The sequence below is a fragment of the Anoplophora glabripennis genome, unplaced genomic scaffold (genome assembly GCF_000390285.2).
Source record: "Anoplophora glabripennis isolate ALB-LARVAE unplaced genomic scaffold, Agla_2.0 scaffold491, whole genome shotgun sequence".
Classification (NCBI taxonomy): Eukaryota; Metazoa; Arthropoda; class Insecta; order Coleoptera; family Cerambycidae; genus Anoplophora; species Anoplophora glabripennis.
In genome coordinates this window covers 378,194-394,280 of record NW_019416602.1, presented here as the reverse complement: position 1 = coordinate 394,280, position 16,087 = coordinate 378,194, and the positions used below count along the sequence as shown (strand labels likewise).

The 16,087-nt window shown below is 32.9% G+C and overlaps 3 protein-coding genes across 3 annotated transcripts in view; 2 read left to right on the top strand and 1 right to left on the bottom strand.

The window, feature by feature from the left end:
• LOC108912032 (inner centromere protein-like) overlaps nt 1-1,416 on the top strand; it is a 6,233-nt gene extending 4,817 nt beyond the window's left edge. The window contains exon 4 of the mRNA XM_018717176.1: nt 1,034-1,416. Within this exon, the coding sequence (XP_018572692.1) occupies nt 1,034-1,260 (227 nt within the window). The 3' untranslated portion in view covers nt 1,261-1,416. The remainder of the gene's footprint in view (nt 1-1,033) is intronic.
• Nucleotides 1,417-4,185: 2,769 nt separating this feature from the next.
• On the bottom strand, nt 4,186-4,831 carry LOC111691761. Its single transcript, XM_023455058.1, has 2 exons — nt 4,507-4,831; nt 4,186-4,382 (listed from the first exon to the last, which is right to left on the bottom strand). Exons 1-2 carry the CDS (start codon nt 4,805-4,807, stop codon nt 4,246-4,248), a joined length of 438 nt encoding a protein of 145 aa, XP_023310826.1. The 5' UTR covers nt 4,808-4,831; the 3' UTR covers nt 4,186-4,245.
• A 3,342-nt stretch (nt 4,832-8,173) lies between these two features.
• LOC108912030 (ATPase family AAA domain-containing protein 3A homolog) lies at nt 8,174-14,954 on the top strand. The gene is made up of 9 exons (XM_018717174.1): nt 8,174-8,501; nt 8,608-8,875; nt 8,986-9,192; nt 9,310-9,467; nt 9,522-9,772; nt 11,732-11,855; nt 11,912-12,203; nt 14,163-14,361; nt 14,418-14,954. Exons 1-9 carry the CDS (start codon nt 8,285-8,287, stop codon nt 14,637-14,639), a joined length of 1,938 nt encoding a protein of 645 aa, XP_018572690.1. The 5' UTR covers nt 8,174-8,284; the 3' UTR covers nt 14,640-14,954.
• Nucleotides 14,955-16,087: the final 1,133 nt, after the last annotated feature.

The window sequence follows — 16,087 nt, the reverse complement described above, 5'->3', positions numbered from 1 at the left end:
CTGCGAACTGGTTTAATTTGGGCAAAAAATTCAAGAGACATTTTTTTTTAGAATGAAACAGGCTATCGGAAATAATTTTTTAAATGGTAAAAAAATAATAAGACAAAAAATTACGTTGGAAATAAATTTTAGGGGTTGCGTTTTCCACCCCTTACAACCATGGGGTAAACCAAATAAATTACTGGCTAAGTGTCTTTTTGGTAGTAGAAAATGTCAGGTTAATTTCAATATTGTAACTTGTTTAGTGCTTGTGAAAAAAATTGTTAAACAAATTTTATGTACCCCCTTTAAGGGGCTGTATCTTAACAAGAGATGCTCCAATGAAGTTTCTTTATATGAAAGATCCTATCTTTTTTTCGATGAGGAATCACCCCCTTAAATGTTTTACACTTATTTAGTTACACCCTGTATACGTCTGGAGCAGTGAAAGGGTTAAATAGTATGTTTTTTTATTGCGGACTTCGATTCTACACCGAAAAATGTGAAACTTTCTTTCACCTTCGGAAAACAATTTTTCGTGTAAAAATTATGCTCAATATTAAGCAGAATACATTCTCATAGAATTAATTTCGACTTCCGATTTCCATCGGAAGTGGCCTAATCTGACAGAAAATTCCTCACTAACCTGATATGTTTTTACGTTCAATCTGATTCTTAATAAATGATATGCATCTTCCAATTGAAAAAAAGGAATTATAAATTATTCATTCATACATAGGCTTAACAAAAATTGTGTTGTTTCTGTGAGCTGTTGACGATTGCAGCAACATAAACTGGTTATACAAAGGAAACATGTATCTTACTTGTTACCTGCTTTATACAGCCAACAAAAACATGAATGTTTTGCAGTTTCATTATTAAAAACATGACAAGTATCCTTTATGTACTAAACGATGTGATGATGTATGAAGTAGAAAACTTACATTTCTGTATAATTATGATATAACATAAACTTTATTCCTTTATACAACAATGATTTTGACTTAATATTTGTTAATTGTATTGATTAATACTTTTATTTTGTTTATTTCAGATAGGGAAATGGAAGAAATGCAGCGTGCAATGATCGCTGCTGGTGAAACTATAAAAAATTCGTTTTTCTGTAGGCAAGCACAAACTCCTGATTTACAAGAAATTTTCGAAAAAATAGACCCTAGAAAACTGAAAAGGACATCAAGTGCTATCTGGAGAAAACCACCCAGATATACTTTAATGCCCACACTTGAGGATACAATAGAATTCAGCGAAGATTCTGATTAACATGTTCGTCTAAGTAAACTGTTAGTATTTTTTAATATATTCATATTTAAATAGTATTGTAATAACGGATTTTATATATCTGATGTACCTTATACAAAAATGTACTTTTTAAAAATTTCACTAGATGTTTCTTAGTTTTTTTATTTGTAAATTATAGTTGCGAGTTTTAAAAATGTAACACAGATTATACATATAACCAAATTTATTATTTGTTTTATTTAATTAGAAAATTCTGTTTTATTTTTGTTTATCATATAGCTAAGATATTTCTGTTTATTACTATTAATCCAATATTTTTTTTCATCATTTTCTTAGAGAAATTTTTTTTTTTTAATCGTAACTATTCGGTAAATTAAAAACTGCATTTTTCCTCCCATCATAAATTGTGTTTATTTGCTATATTCTTAAATATGGGATACAATCGGTAGAGATGGTGCTTTTATAACAAGAATACATTGTTATTATGTATAGTTGGCGCCACCCAGTTTGGTTATGGAAATTTCATCTGGATTTTATCGTAGTAAATCAGACTTTTTGTAGTGGCGTAACACAGAGAAGGTATTCTGATGGATAAATTCGACTAAGGCATTGTCTTCCGCGTCACTAGAAACCTTCCTAACACCTTGCTTGATAGGTCTTTGGTCTTTGTAATTTTTGTTCTCACCAACGTTGTTTAATATAAAATATACAACTCTTACTGACATTTAAATCAGCAGCTACTTCACTCAAAGACCAATTATGTTCTAATTTAGCTATAGCCCTTGCTCTTTGCGACTGAGTTAAATGCTCCGGCATATGAATTTAGGACGACTATGCTTTGAAGTTTAAATTACACGGTACAATATTGCTGTTCACATTTGGGTGGCGCCTACTGTACACTCCGATAATAGATAATAAGGAAGACGTATCTTTTTAAAACAGCAATGGTATTATGATATTTTAGTTTTAATATTGTTATAATTTAAAACTGAACTTAAGGCATCAGGACAATAAGGGAATTTTCAAGGCGAAATCGATACAAAATATAATTTCATGACTAGTATGCATGAAGGCAAAGCCTTTAAGTTTGATACCAAAAAAACACTATTTTTAATATAGATACCTATTTGGCTGAAGTTTATCAATGGTTTTTTCAGTTTACTATAAATTGTTTTTAAAATTACCTATAAACTTATTTCTAAATAAAAATATTGAATTATAGATTAATAAAAATAAAAAATAAACTGTTCTATATACTGTATTGTTACAACCCTTTCTCTAGGGACACACAAGGGTTATAGCAACAGATAGTATAAAAAGTCTATAATAAATTATTAACAAATAGATAAAATTACAAAAAGGTGATTTCGTTTACATGCATAAATATTCTAACCAAGCTGGAGGGCAAGAGTGCAAGAGATATAAAAGAGTTTTTACCAATACACAGCCTTCATGATGGCAAGGAACAGGGAACCTAATGGAACATTCTTGCATTGGATTGGAATGAAAGTTCAGAGTTTAAAGTCTGAATTCAGAGTTTAAAATTTGAATTCAGAGCAGGGTTGCCAATATGTGGATAATTCCCCAAAACATGGGGAATTTCATTGACTGAGTTTTTTATGGGGAATTGTTTTTCCAGGAGATTTTGTGGGGAATATTTATTTTATTAGGGAAGTAACTTTATATTGCGTTGTAGGTGGCTAGCCTACTCTACACGTACTGCTCTCTTATTTTATACATAAGATAATAGAGGATAGATATAATACTCTCGTTGTAAAGTTGTAACACAGATGGCCTTCCGATTTGGCAAAAAATAGTACTAGTAGCTAGTAGCAGCTTAAAGAGTTATTTTGAACTGATATTAGTTGATATTAGGTACTATTTTTGCCAAAATGAAAGCGAAAGCCTCCAGGAGAGCCGTCATCGTCAGTCCGTCCGTCTCATTAATTAATAGCCCGGGAGGCAGCGACATTATTGATGTAATTATTCCTACAAAGCTGATTTTTTCTCATTTTGTTGTTTTGATATCGTAAGTAAACGGAACGGCAGTCTACCGCGCCAATGTGGGGGCAAACGTTAGTAACAATTTTTTAAACATGTAAATAAATAATACTTAAATGCCTTATACCTACAAGGCTGAAACTTTTTAGAGTGATCAATTATACCTAAAAATACAGTATAGTGATAGTCTACCGCGTCGGAAGGGGGGCCATCAAGGGTCTACCACCCACGCAAGGTGTTGAAAAATTAACTTTTTTGACTTATTTCTACAAGGCTGAATTTTTTTCTCAAATACTTTAGTTTATAAGAGAACCAAAAAAAAACAGTCTACCGATCATCTAAGGGTGCAAAGCCTTGATAGACGCAATGGAATGCACGATCTCCCGAGCGCAGTCGCTGCGCCGATTCACTGTAAGCCGCTCTGAATAATAACTCATACCGGGATTAAATTACAATCTACAAAGCTGCTTTTTTGTCTATAGATATCTTACAATAATTATTGTCAAATAAACGTCTTATACCTTCGATACGAGGTGGCTAAAGCTTCGGTAGACGTGGCGAAAGTTTTTGCGCGGAAGTTGCTTAAAATTCCAAATTTATTATTAATTATAATTTTTTGAGCTTACACCATTATTTAAACGTATGATATAGTAACAACGAGCGAGCGTTAGCGAGCGAGATTTTTGCTAGTATAATAGGTATTAACAAAAGTTAAAAAATTTTTTTTTTCAAATAACTGACCTTTTTCTTTTTTAACATTGAATAATTAAATTTATTTCACTTTTACTTATAATTTATAACAATAATACTTTTCGATAATAGCGCGCGAAATGCTTGATTTGCGATTCATCATCACATTCGTCAATTACACTCGTGCGAGAATTATTCTATCGCACTAGTATCGAACAATATTTTACGACACTTATTTATAAAATAAATGATAACAACGCAAATGTTTTTTATTACAACAATATAGTAATTATATAAAAAATAAATATATTTTTCTTATTCCTCATCGCTACTGACATTTGATTCCTCATCGCCTTCCATATCATCACTATCTTCATCCTCATCATCTTTCTGGTCACACACTCCATCATTTTCTTTAAGGTATTGACAACCGTCATTTGCAATTTCTGTATCTGCAAATAGCAATATATTATTAAATATTTATTATATTATGCTAACATAAATTCACCCCCTTTAGGGTCTGAAAGTCATTTTTTAATTGAGTTTTAGACTTCCTTAAAATGCAAATATGTGTACCTGAATCTTTATCGTTCTGTAGATCAAACGTCACATCATCGATTGACTGAGGCAATTGGTCGCCACTAAACCAATTAAAATCATATCTTGCATTCTCATCCACTTTCCAGCCACAGTCGAGTGGGGATAATGTTGTAGGCTCTTTTAAGTGAGCATTACTCCAAATTTGTGCAATATATGCTGTTCGGAGTATGTGTTCTCGGAGCTCTGATTGACAAGGTGGTAAAGCAGATGCATCGAAACTCTTGACCTTTTGACGAAAGATTTTATCGTTAGTAGTTTTGTAAGCTTTCAAAAACATCACTGATCGATGTGACGTTTGATCTACAGAACGATAAAGATTCAGGTACACATATTTGCATTTTAAGGAGGTCTAAAACTCAATTAAAAAATGACTTTCAGACCCTAAAGGGGGTGAATTTATGTTAGCATAATATAATAAATATTTAATAATATATTGCTATTTGCAGATACAGAAATTGCAAATGACGGTTGTCAATACCTTAAAGAAAATGATGGAGTGTGTGACCAGAAAGATGATGAGGATGAAGATAGTGATGATATGGAAGGCGATGAGGAATCAAATGTCAGTAGCGATGAGGAATAAGAAAAATATATTTATTTTTTATATAATTACTATATTGTTGTAATAAAAAACATTTGCGTTGTTATCATTTATTTTATAAATAAGTGTCGTAAAATATTGTTCGATACTAGTGCGATAGAATAATTCTCGCACGAGTGTAATTGACGAATGTGATGATGAATCGCAAATCAAGCATTTCGCGCGCTATTATCGAAAAGTATTATTGTTATAAATTATAAGTAAAAGTGAAATAAATTTAATTATTCAATGTTAAAAAAGAAAAAGGTCAGTTATTTGAAAAAAAAAATTTTTGAACTTTTGTTAATACCTATTATACTAGCAAAAATCTCGCTCGCTAACGCTCGCTCGTTGTTACTATATCATACGTTTAAATAATGGTGTAAGCTCAAAAAACTGTAATTAATAATAAATTTGGAATTTTAAGCAACTTCCGCGCAAAAACTTTCGCCACGTCTACCGAAGCTTTAGCCACCTCGTATCGAAGGTATAAGACGTTTATTTGACAATAATTATTGTAAGATATCTATAGACAAAAAAGCAGCTTTGTAGATTGTAATTTAATCCCGGTATGAGTTATTATTCAGAGCGGCTTACAGTGAATCGGCGCAGCGACTGCGCTCGGGAGATCGTGCATTCCATTGCGTCTATCAAGGCTTTGCACCCTTAGATGATCGGTAGACTTTTTTTTTTTGGTTCTCTTATAAACTAAAGTATTTGAGAAAAAAAATTCAGCCTTGTAGAAATAAGTCAAAAAAGTTAATTTTTCAACACCTTGCGTGGGTGGTAGACCCTTGATGGCCCCCCTTCCGACGCGGTAGACTATCACTATACTGTATTTTTAGGTATAATTGATCACTCTAAAAAGTTTCAGCCTTGTAGGTATAAGGCATTTAAGTATTATTTATTTACATGTTTAAAAAATTGTTACTAACGTTTGCCCCCACATTGGCGCGGTAGACTGCCGTTCCGTTTACTTACGATATCAAAACAACAAAATGAGAAAAAATCAGCTTTGTAGGAATTGGTGCAAAATTTCTGTCGCTGCCTCCCGGACTATAATATGTGCCTTCTTGTGACCCTGTGCTATGCTATGAGTAGCCCAGTTAACATTATTTTTATGTTTTTCTAAAGATTTACGTCGATACATGGTCAATTAATGACATCAGTCTTCAGAAAAAAGAATGTTAAATCAAATCGAATATCAAAATAAATAACCTTATGACAAAACGCACTAAAGAATCTACAAAAAGGGCTGAACTTAAATTATGTGGACTACTGGCAGTTAATCTTACCATTTCGATTAAGCATGCCATTTTAAAACGAATAAAAAAACCGTATAGATCCTTTATTTAATTTTAATTCTTGTTTGAAATCTAATAAAGATTTTATTTAATATGTGCCGCTCTGTAAAAAATTGTATTGTGGGGTGGGTAATGGCAAATCCTATAACGGGTATTTCATCCGGGAACCATGATTCAGAGATTAGTCTGAATTCAGTTTAAATCTGTATTTAAAATAAATTTAGATATGGCCCTTCTACGGCTTCGTAGCTTTCTCTAGGTGCGTTTTGTTTTATTAGTCCCGGAATTATTGGATTCTTTAGAATGACATTTGTCAATAAAACGAATTGAATTAAATCTGACATTTAACAGACAGAATGTCTACAGGCCAATGTTAAATGCTACACCAGCTACCTGCTACTTGTACTTTTATAATATGAACAGGTGTATTTTGTTAAAATTAAAGTCCTAAAGGGCCCTGAAAACAGAGTCACTAAACATTTAAAAGTTACACCTAAGTAACCTTATAAATTTGATCTCCCGACCACTTAATTCTAATAATTCCATCTTAAACTAGAGAAGCAAAAGTTGCAACCGGATTCAGAATATCCTTGCAATAAAACGCCCATTCTGTATCATTCAATTCCGGAATCAATCCAACTCCAACATCCAACAAAACGCACCTTCTACGAGTTCTACGCAGGGCCCGAGAACTTATACTTGAAAAAATGGGGAAACTCTGGGAACCACGTGACTTGAGATGGATATACAAGTTGGGGAAAGAGTCTATAGATGTCGCCACAAAGATTTTGTAGAATAAATTTTAACAATTGCAATTATGAATCATTTCATGTCATTCTTGTTCATGTTTATTGTTTATTGTTGGTTAGGTTTGGCGAGTGTTGGTGTGTGTTTTATTTGTGTTTTTAGTGTGTTTTATTAGATATTTCATTCACATTTATTTATATAACATAATAATGTCTGATCATCATATAATCACATTTTTTTATTAATAATAAAATGTTTTGTTTTTTTTTTTTTTTTAATAAAAAACGTGATCAGAGGTAGGTAGTTTTTTTTTTATGGATATCAACACAACGAAAAATTTAAAGTTGCATAATAAATCTCTATTACAAGAATTAATCAAAGATTGGTTTAGTAAAATTATTTACTTGTAATATTTTTTTATTCACCGTGAAAGCTAATACAATATAGAAAGCACTGAAACTCTATAATCATTTTCACTCTTTTTTTTTCAAAATATGTACTGAAATTTGAAATTTTTTCAACAAACATTTTAAAAAGTTACAGTATCAAAATTATTTCTTATTTTAAGTAGGAAGACTATTAGAGCATTTAAAAGTGTCTTTAATGCTTGAGTGATTTTAATGCTTTTTATCAAATGTACTTATTTTCTCATGGTGACAAAAAAAATTATCTACGTGAAAATTATTTTACAAAATCAATTTCTGAGTGATCTGTGTAGGGTGAGATTTGTTATGTAATTTTAAATTTAGCGGCGGCAGAATACCTAAAACAAATATTGAGTAGGTAGGTATATAGTTGTAGAGCGTACAACTAGATGGCGCTTGCATCTTTTACCGGCTACAGGTAATTTAACTCACTGTATTACCGATAATTCCTAGAAAAGGAAAGCAATAGAAGTTGGAGAAAGTGTCAACAGTTAGCGCTGTTAATGACCACGAAATCTGTTCAAGTTTCATATCTATAGTATCATTTATCTAGGGTTCTACGTCGGTCTCTAGATTTCGAGCCTTGGCCTTGATACGACGTCAAAAGTCAAAATTCTCTGGCCGCATGTCGGTAACCTCGAAAAGACGAGAATATATAATTTTTAGATTTTCTCATAAAGATTGACTGATTAAAAAAAATGTCTTGGATATTTGGTTACGGAAGAGGCAGAGATCAACCGCCGGATTTATCTCAAATGGGCCTTGGGGTTCCAGCGGGGGCCGGTGGCTCTGACGATGGTTCTCCAAAAGAGCCCAGTTTAACTAAAGCTGAAAGGAAGGCGATGGAAGCTTACAGATTTGACTCTACGGCTTTAGAAAGAGCTGCCCAGGCTGCTAGAGAACTTGAAAAATCGAGTACGATTTTAATGTTTTTATTGGTTATGTAACTTGATACAAATTGATGTTTTAATTAGCTGAAAGGAAATTATTTTTATATTTATAATTGGATACTGTTTTTTAGAACATGCCAAGGAAGCTTTAGAATTATCAAAGCTACAAGAAAGTACAAGACAAGTCGAACAACAAGCTAAAATAAAAGAATATGAAGCTCACATTGCGCAAATGCAAATCGAAGCTAAAAGGGCAGAAGCTGAAGAAAAGAGGAAATTGTTACAAGAAGAAACTAAGCAGCATCAAGCAAGAGCTCAGTATCAGGATCAGTTGGCTAGAAAACGTTATGATGATCAACTTTCGCAACAGCAACGAATGAATGAAGAAAATTTAAGGCGGTAAATAAAAATTGTTTGTTTTGCAGAGAAAAAGAAAATTGTAACTGCTGCTATAACTTAATAATTAACATTTATTAATTTTAATTTGTGATTTAAATGTGATTATATAGGCAAGAAGAGTCAGTTGCTAAACAAGAGGCAATGCGTAAGGCTACAATTGAACATGAAATGGATCTGAGACATAAAAATGAAATGAAAAGGGTAGAGGCGGAGTTAAAGGCAAAAGCAAAAATTGATAGAGAAAATCGAGATTTAACTCTGGAGCAAATTAGACTAAAGGCAGAAGAGAATAGGGTTACTGTTTTAGAGAGCATAAAGTAAGTGCAGTTGTTTATTTTAGTTTCCAAGTAATAACATGGTTTTCTTTACTGCAGAAAACTGCAATTATTAGATTTAAAATTAATTAAAATCATCAATTTTATTTTTTATTCAAGGACTGCAGGTACAGTTATAGGCTCAGGGGCACAGGCAATGCTTACAGACTGGAACAAAGTACTTACTGCAGCTGGTGGCTTGTCATTACTTGCTCTTGGTATTTATTCTGCTAAAGGGGCCACAGGAGTAACGGCAAGATACATCGAATCAAGACTAGGTAAGAAGATTTTTTCTTTGATATCAAAATATTAATTGTATTTTTCTGTTGCAGGCAAACCATCCCTAGTTAGGGAAACCTCACGCTTTTCCTTATTGGACTCTGTGAAACATCCCATTGAAACAGTTAAAAAGTTAAGGACGACAGAGCAGGATGCTTTGTCAGGTATAATTTTAGCTCCAAAGCTAGAAGAAAGGTTGAGGGATGTAGCTATAGCCACGAAAAACACTAAACAGAACAGAGGAATGTATAGGAATATTTTAATGCATGGCCCCCCTGGAACCGGTAAAACCATGTTTGCGAAGGTAAATATTCTCATGTGCTCTTGGATTTCGGTAGATCATATCAAAATAATGTCGTAGGTTATAAATTTTTTTCTGAGCTTTTTACTCTTGAAGTCGTGTGTTGAAAACTGATTTTTCATGGTAACTTTTTTATTTCCCATCTAATTTGGAATAATTAGGAAAAAGCTATGTTTGTTCAAGTTATTCTAATCAATTTACCGTTAGCTGCTCTGGTGGCCTGTGGGTAGATTGCTCTTGGCCTACGACTGTTTTTAAGATTTTAAGGCTTATATAAGAAAGGTACACAATAGCTCAAGTTATGATCTGCACACGGTTTGATGAATTATTCTTACACGTATCTTAAATACATCTTTTCAGATTAGGCGCTCAGGATGATACTCTCACAGTCTTTGACATGTGTATTAATTCGTGACAATACTTGTGCGAACTATGCATGTTAATGTGTATGAAGTGACTGTTCGATTTTTGATAAAATAGAAATAGTTTTTTTTTAATTAACCAGTATTTCACAAATTTTAAAGCTTCAGTATAAGACATAACTTTCTTTCATCTTGCTTCTTGTGTCCTGCAGGAGTTGCTCCAAAATGTTGTTTTTTCTTAGAAGGGTTAATGCTATCGTCTTGGAACAAGGAGACCTTTTTTTTTAAGACTAAACATACATATTGGTAATAGAAACAAAGTATAAACTTTTAGCTTAAATACAATTAAATATTACTATGTAATGATGTGTCAACGACTTGTTTGTTAATAAAAAACATTAAGATTGGCAGTTCAGAATAGTTCGGCTGTTTCATCAAAATTGTGTTACAACACCTTTATTAAGAACAACAGCTTTAATTCTGGCAGGCATTGTATCTACCAGTTTAGCGCACTCTTCAGAAAGCATGCTATCCCAAATTTCTTGCAATCTGATCATTAATTGAACGGTCTGGATGTTTGCGCAACTGTTTTTTCATTTTATGCCACAATGTTTCTATTGGCAAGTGATCTGGACTGCTAGAGGGCCATTCCATAACAGGAACATTGTTTCTGTTACCAATATTTTTTTTTAATAAAATAGTTTTGGGAGTGTTGGTACTTTTATTGAAATATATTAGTAGTAAAATTATGCCTGGCCGAACTATTATGAGCCTGAGCTCGTATGTATCAATATAGGTGAATATACAGAGTGTAACTTTGAGTGGTGGTCATATTTATTCAGAGGCTTCCTTTGACCTTTTGAAACACGTATCAATAGTTTATTTTTTCAAATTCTGCCGTAAAAACTTAAAAAAAATGAAATTCACAAAAATAAACAGTCTGTTGATGGCTTCCAGCAGTTCCAGCGATGAAAAACATTCAAATTCACAGTTAGATCTCCAAATGCAAAACGACAACTGACGTCCTTTGCTTACCGTTAACCTCACTATCTCCCTTCACATGCACTATAGGTTGCCTACAATTCATGTATTTGTAATACGGCGTACACAAATATTGAAGAGCATTTTAAAAAACTAATTATAACTGTACTATTTATTTCATTAAAAAAAAAAGAATTTCAGATTCGTATTCAGGAGAACATGTACTATTATCCCTAAAAAATTGGCCCCCATTTAAAGTTGCATCCTGTATATGCATTTATTAATTAAAGCCTTAATTCCAAAAGAGAGTAAATTTTCTTTTTGCCGCTTAAGCTCATTTGAGAGATCAGTTACGATATATGGGCTACACTATTTTGAGATCTTTCGAACTACCCCGAGTATAATTTTTTATTTCACAAACTTCACTAGAAATCTTGATGATTTATTTTTTATTGGATATTATTAATAATAGGCATATTAAATTTGAGAAAAATCGCTCAAATGAAAAAAATATTAAAAAAATAACAGAGGTCATATTTATTTTAAATAGAATTGTCTCCTAAATTTTCTGTCATAGATTCTGGATACTGCATTTAATTATTTATTCCCTTTTTTTTAGAAACTTGCCAAACATTCTGGCATGGATTACGCAATTCTAACTGGCGGTGACATAGCTCCAATGGGTAGGGATGGAGTAACGGCAATACACAAAGTATTCGACTGGGCACATAGTAGTAGGAAAGGTGAGAAAAATATTACTTTAGTAATGTACGTTACTTGCTACTTATTCCTGTTTTAGGTCTTTTATTGTTCGTTGATGAAGCTGACGCCTTTCTGAGGAAGCGATCCTCAGAAAATATCTCTGAAGATCTACGATCTACACTCAATGCGTTCCTTTACCGCACGGGAGAACAGAGTCAGAAGTTCATGTTGGTTCTGGCCTCGAATACGCCAGAGCAGTTCGATTGGGCAGTGAACGATCGTCTGGATGAAATGGTGGAATTCTATCTGCCGGGCTTAGAGGAAAGGGAACGTCTCATTAGGTTGTACTTCCAGAAGTTCGTTTTAGAACCCGCTGCAGAAGGAATGAGGTATGTGTAAGGCATGAATTGTAGGTTTTGTACTACAAATTCCATTTTTCCAAATTAAATTCAATTTTTGGCAAATCACACCCTTTTCAAGTTGTTGTTTTGTTTCTTTGACTATTTGTCAAATGGAGTGATATCCTGTTGATTTTTTCCTTTCTCGATTTAACATTATCCTTCTAACTGTTTTTGAGGTACTAATAGTTAAAAATAATTTTTCTGATATTGTTTGCATTGGTATAAAAACTGATAAGAGATAGACAAGTGCGTATTTGAATTTTTTTCCTTGAAATGAACATATTTAATCTTACATAAGCACTGGGTAGATGTTTTGAAGTTAAAATTTAAGTAAATTCTGAATGGTGCACAATCATTTATTTGCCAAACGTTTTCGGAATAATAACCAACCACCGAAGATGCGTCATTCTCCACCGAGCTCTCATACATTGGCTCACAAGTGACTTTTTGAGAACTGAAAGTCGAAGTAATGAGTCATATGCCGTACAGCCAATGACTTTTTTTATTCTTGCACTTCAAAAATAAATTACGAGGTTAACTTTTTTCGATGCCTCAAGACGCTGTTGATGCATTCAAAATGCATGTTTTGGAGGTACCTCAAACAGAAATGGAAAAAGTGCTTCAAAAATTTGTCAAGCGCATACAAAAGTGTATTGATCTTCATGGAGAATATTTTAAGTTGGGATTGCGGCAGTTTCATATTTACGATGTGTGGCAATTAAGTTCTGGGAATTTGTCAATAAAAAACAAGCAAATTAAGTTTCGGGCAAAATTTTATAATCGACCTTCACAATAGTCTCCTTCTAACTCTACAAAATGATTCCAACGTTGCTCCCACGATTGGAAGCACCGTTGGTAGTCCTCCGAAGTTAGCCCGTTCAGCACCACGGTTAGAGCTCTGACCTCCTGTACGATTCATCTTGGTGAATAAAAAAAAATCGCAGGGGGCAATATTGGGGCTAGAGGGTGGGTGCGACAACGTTGGAATGCTTTTGACAAAAACTTTTGCACAATGAACTGGGGGAATGGGCCAGTGCGTTGTCGTGGTGCAAGATCTAGTCGGTCTCGGTGAGTTCGGGTTGCGAACGGTTTCTTTGTTGATATTTAACTCGTCAGACAACGCACAAATGCTTAAGCACCGGTTAGACGTGATCAGCACACGCAAACGGTCGACATTCGTGACAGGAGGTGATGGAAGTTCCTTCACGTGGAACGTCTTCTACCGATTCATACCCCTCCTTGTACAAATTTTGAGAATTCATTTTATTTCTATCTTCATGGAGGGTAGCATCTTACCCTGATAGCCAATAATGTGCCGATTTTTTTTACTAACAGCGCCATCTAATCTAATGGCTCATTCCTTCTTTAGATAACGTGTGCTGTCTAGCCGACTCATGTGTCAATCATTTCATCCATTCGTCACATTCTTCCTACGAAATTTACTTGTCGCCATCGGTAAAGCAAATTGCATCATATGTTAATGTCAATATTACGTTTAATATTATTTATTTATTCATTATGGACATTATTTTGATAAGCACGATAATTCTAGTTCATTTACGATAATTTTACGCTGCGGGTACGATAATTGCCTCACTTCAGGTTGCGAACACTGACCTCGACTGTTGGTATTATAAATTTTGGCTTCTGTATAAAATTATTTTGCAGAAAGAATATAATTTATGTGACATTTTACAAATATTTTCATACGGTGGCCCAAAATTTACATAACGTCAATGATATTGATATGAAAGTAGTTTGATAAATTACCTCTTTGCAAGGGAAATACATATTAGATCATATTGAAACAAATGGTGAGACTTAGACTTTGGTTTGGAAATTATGAGTTTGGGGTGCAAAATCTGTATTACTTATGTCAAGCTGTTTACTGTTTTAATATGAAGAAAAATAATGTATCTGGTAATCTTAAAACGTTATCCCTTTTAGGAGGTTAAAAGTGGACAACTTTGACTACAGCGCACTCTGTAGTAAAATGGCGCGTATGACGGAAGGTATGTCTGGCAGAGAGATTGCAAAATTGGGTGTTGCATGGCAGGCAGCTGCTTATGCTTCAGAAAGTGGAATACTTACTGAGAAAATGGTCTTGGAAAAGGTTGAGGATCACGTCAGACAACACAGGCAAAAGGTAATAAATATTTACATTTATCTTAAATTGTACTTATATTTTTTTTTTTTTTTCAGGTTGAGTGGCAATCAGAGCAGGAGAGAAAGGAGGCAAAAAGTATATATCATTCAGAAAAAGAAGATTCATATATACCGATCATTCCTAAAATTACTGAAAGCCCACAAACAAATGAAAAAGATGTAAAAGAAACATCGGGGCAATCATCGGAAACAATTCAAATCATTAAAGGCGTTTCAGAAAAAAGCCAAACAGACGATAAAACGGTGGAAAAGAGATAGAAGCTACTAGGAAATTTTAGCTATATTTGTGTAGATAGAAAGTAAGCGGAATGAATTATGTGTTTACTTTGTAAGAAAGTAAGTACAAAAGGTAATTTCATAATTTATCTCAAATACAAATAGAGGGTTGCATTTACTGTTATTGTTTAAATAATGCTCTCATTCTTTTTTGTACAAGTTTTGTAAACTTATTTTTGTGTCTGGCGTTTGTGATATATTGGATGCGCCTCAGGGAAGTTTTATTAAAATTCTCTGCATTCAGTCCTTCTATATATTTTGTTATGTATTATTTTTAAAAATGTATAAAAACTATATCCAAAAAAAATTCTCCAGAAATAAAGAAATTGGTCCATGTTATTTGCAAATCATTTAACAAAAAAATACCTCCATACTTGGCCACTTGGGATGAGTTCACCTCCCAATCTTATAGCGAATTATTGAGCATACCAGTTGGCTGCAAACTGTTCACAGCAACGTAATTTTTTAGCAATTTTTGAACGAAACGACCATTTTGATTAGGGTTAGGGTATGAAATTTTCAATTTTCACGAATACAAATGTGAATGTAAATATGTATTTCCAGTTGAATTTGTGAATAAAAAAGTGAATGTTATCGAATAATTAAAAATAATAGGTAAATCAGGGCGGATCTGTCGAAATATCTCACTTCATGGATGTATGAGGGAGCAAGCTAATTTTTGCTGGAATACCTTCAGTATAACTCACTTAATAAAAATATAGATCCCTAGATCTGGGCGAGGTCCGGAACATTTTCAAAATTGCAAAAATGTTTAAAAAATTTTAAAAAATACCTATTTTATCTGGGGTTTTTACTTATATCTTGGAACCTTTATGCATTTTGGAAGAATATTGAAGAGGAAAAAAGTTTTAGAATTGAATTCTGCACAATATACTGTAATTTAAAAATGTTTAAATTTATTACCGATGTTGCAAAATAGCAATAATGAAAAATTAGCAATTAATGAAAAAAAGGCAATCAAGTTTTTGGATAATTTTTTAAAATATTTTAATTGCTCCAAGGGCATTCTAATTTTGCTAAAAAACTTTAGAGTATAATAAAATAACACACCAAATTTAATTAAACTCGTTTCAATCGTTTTTTTGAAAATTTTGAAAAAAATTTTCGAATTTTCAAAATGTTACACAGCCTCAAATGATGCATCTAGATACTTGAAAATTTTTTAGCATAGAAAAGACTGCTCAACCGTTCAAATAGTTTCTGAAAAATTGAAATCGGTTGATTAGGACGGCCACAGTAAATTTTTAAACACTTTTTATTTTTAAACAATTAGATTACATTTATCAATTTGCAATTTAGCTTTTTTCAAAAATTATAATTTTAAAGTACTCAGAAAGATGCTTCTTTTAAAAAAAAAGAAATTAAATTTTGTTTTGGTTCTCGAGATATAAGCGGTCAGAATTTATCGG

Excerpts from the sequence above, each read along its gene's own strand:
- LOC111691761 (XM_023455058.1), bottom strand. The coding sequence starts at position 4,807 with ATGTTTTTGAAAGCTTACAAAACTACTAACGATAAAATCTTTCGTCAA. Across the intron at positions 4,383-4,506 it reads ACAGAACGATAAAGATTCAG|ATACAGAAATTGCAAATGAC; the intron begins GTACACATATTT and ends TGCTATTTGCAG.
- LOC108912030 (XM_018717174.1), top strand. The coding sequence starts at position 8,285 with ATGTCTTGGATATTTGGTTACGGAAGAGGCAGAGATCAACCGCCGGAT. Across the intron at positions 8,876-8,985 it reads AATGAAGAAAATTTAAGGCG|GCAAGAAGAGTCAGTTGCTA; the intron begins GTAAATAAAAAT and ends GTGATTATATAG. Across the intron at positions 12,204-14,162 it reads CCCGCTGCAGAAGGAATGAG|GAGGTTAAAAGTGGACAACT; the intron begins GTATGTGTAAGG and ends TATCCCTTTTAG.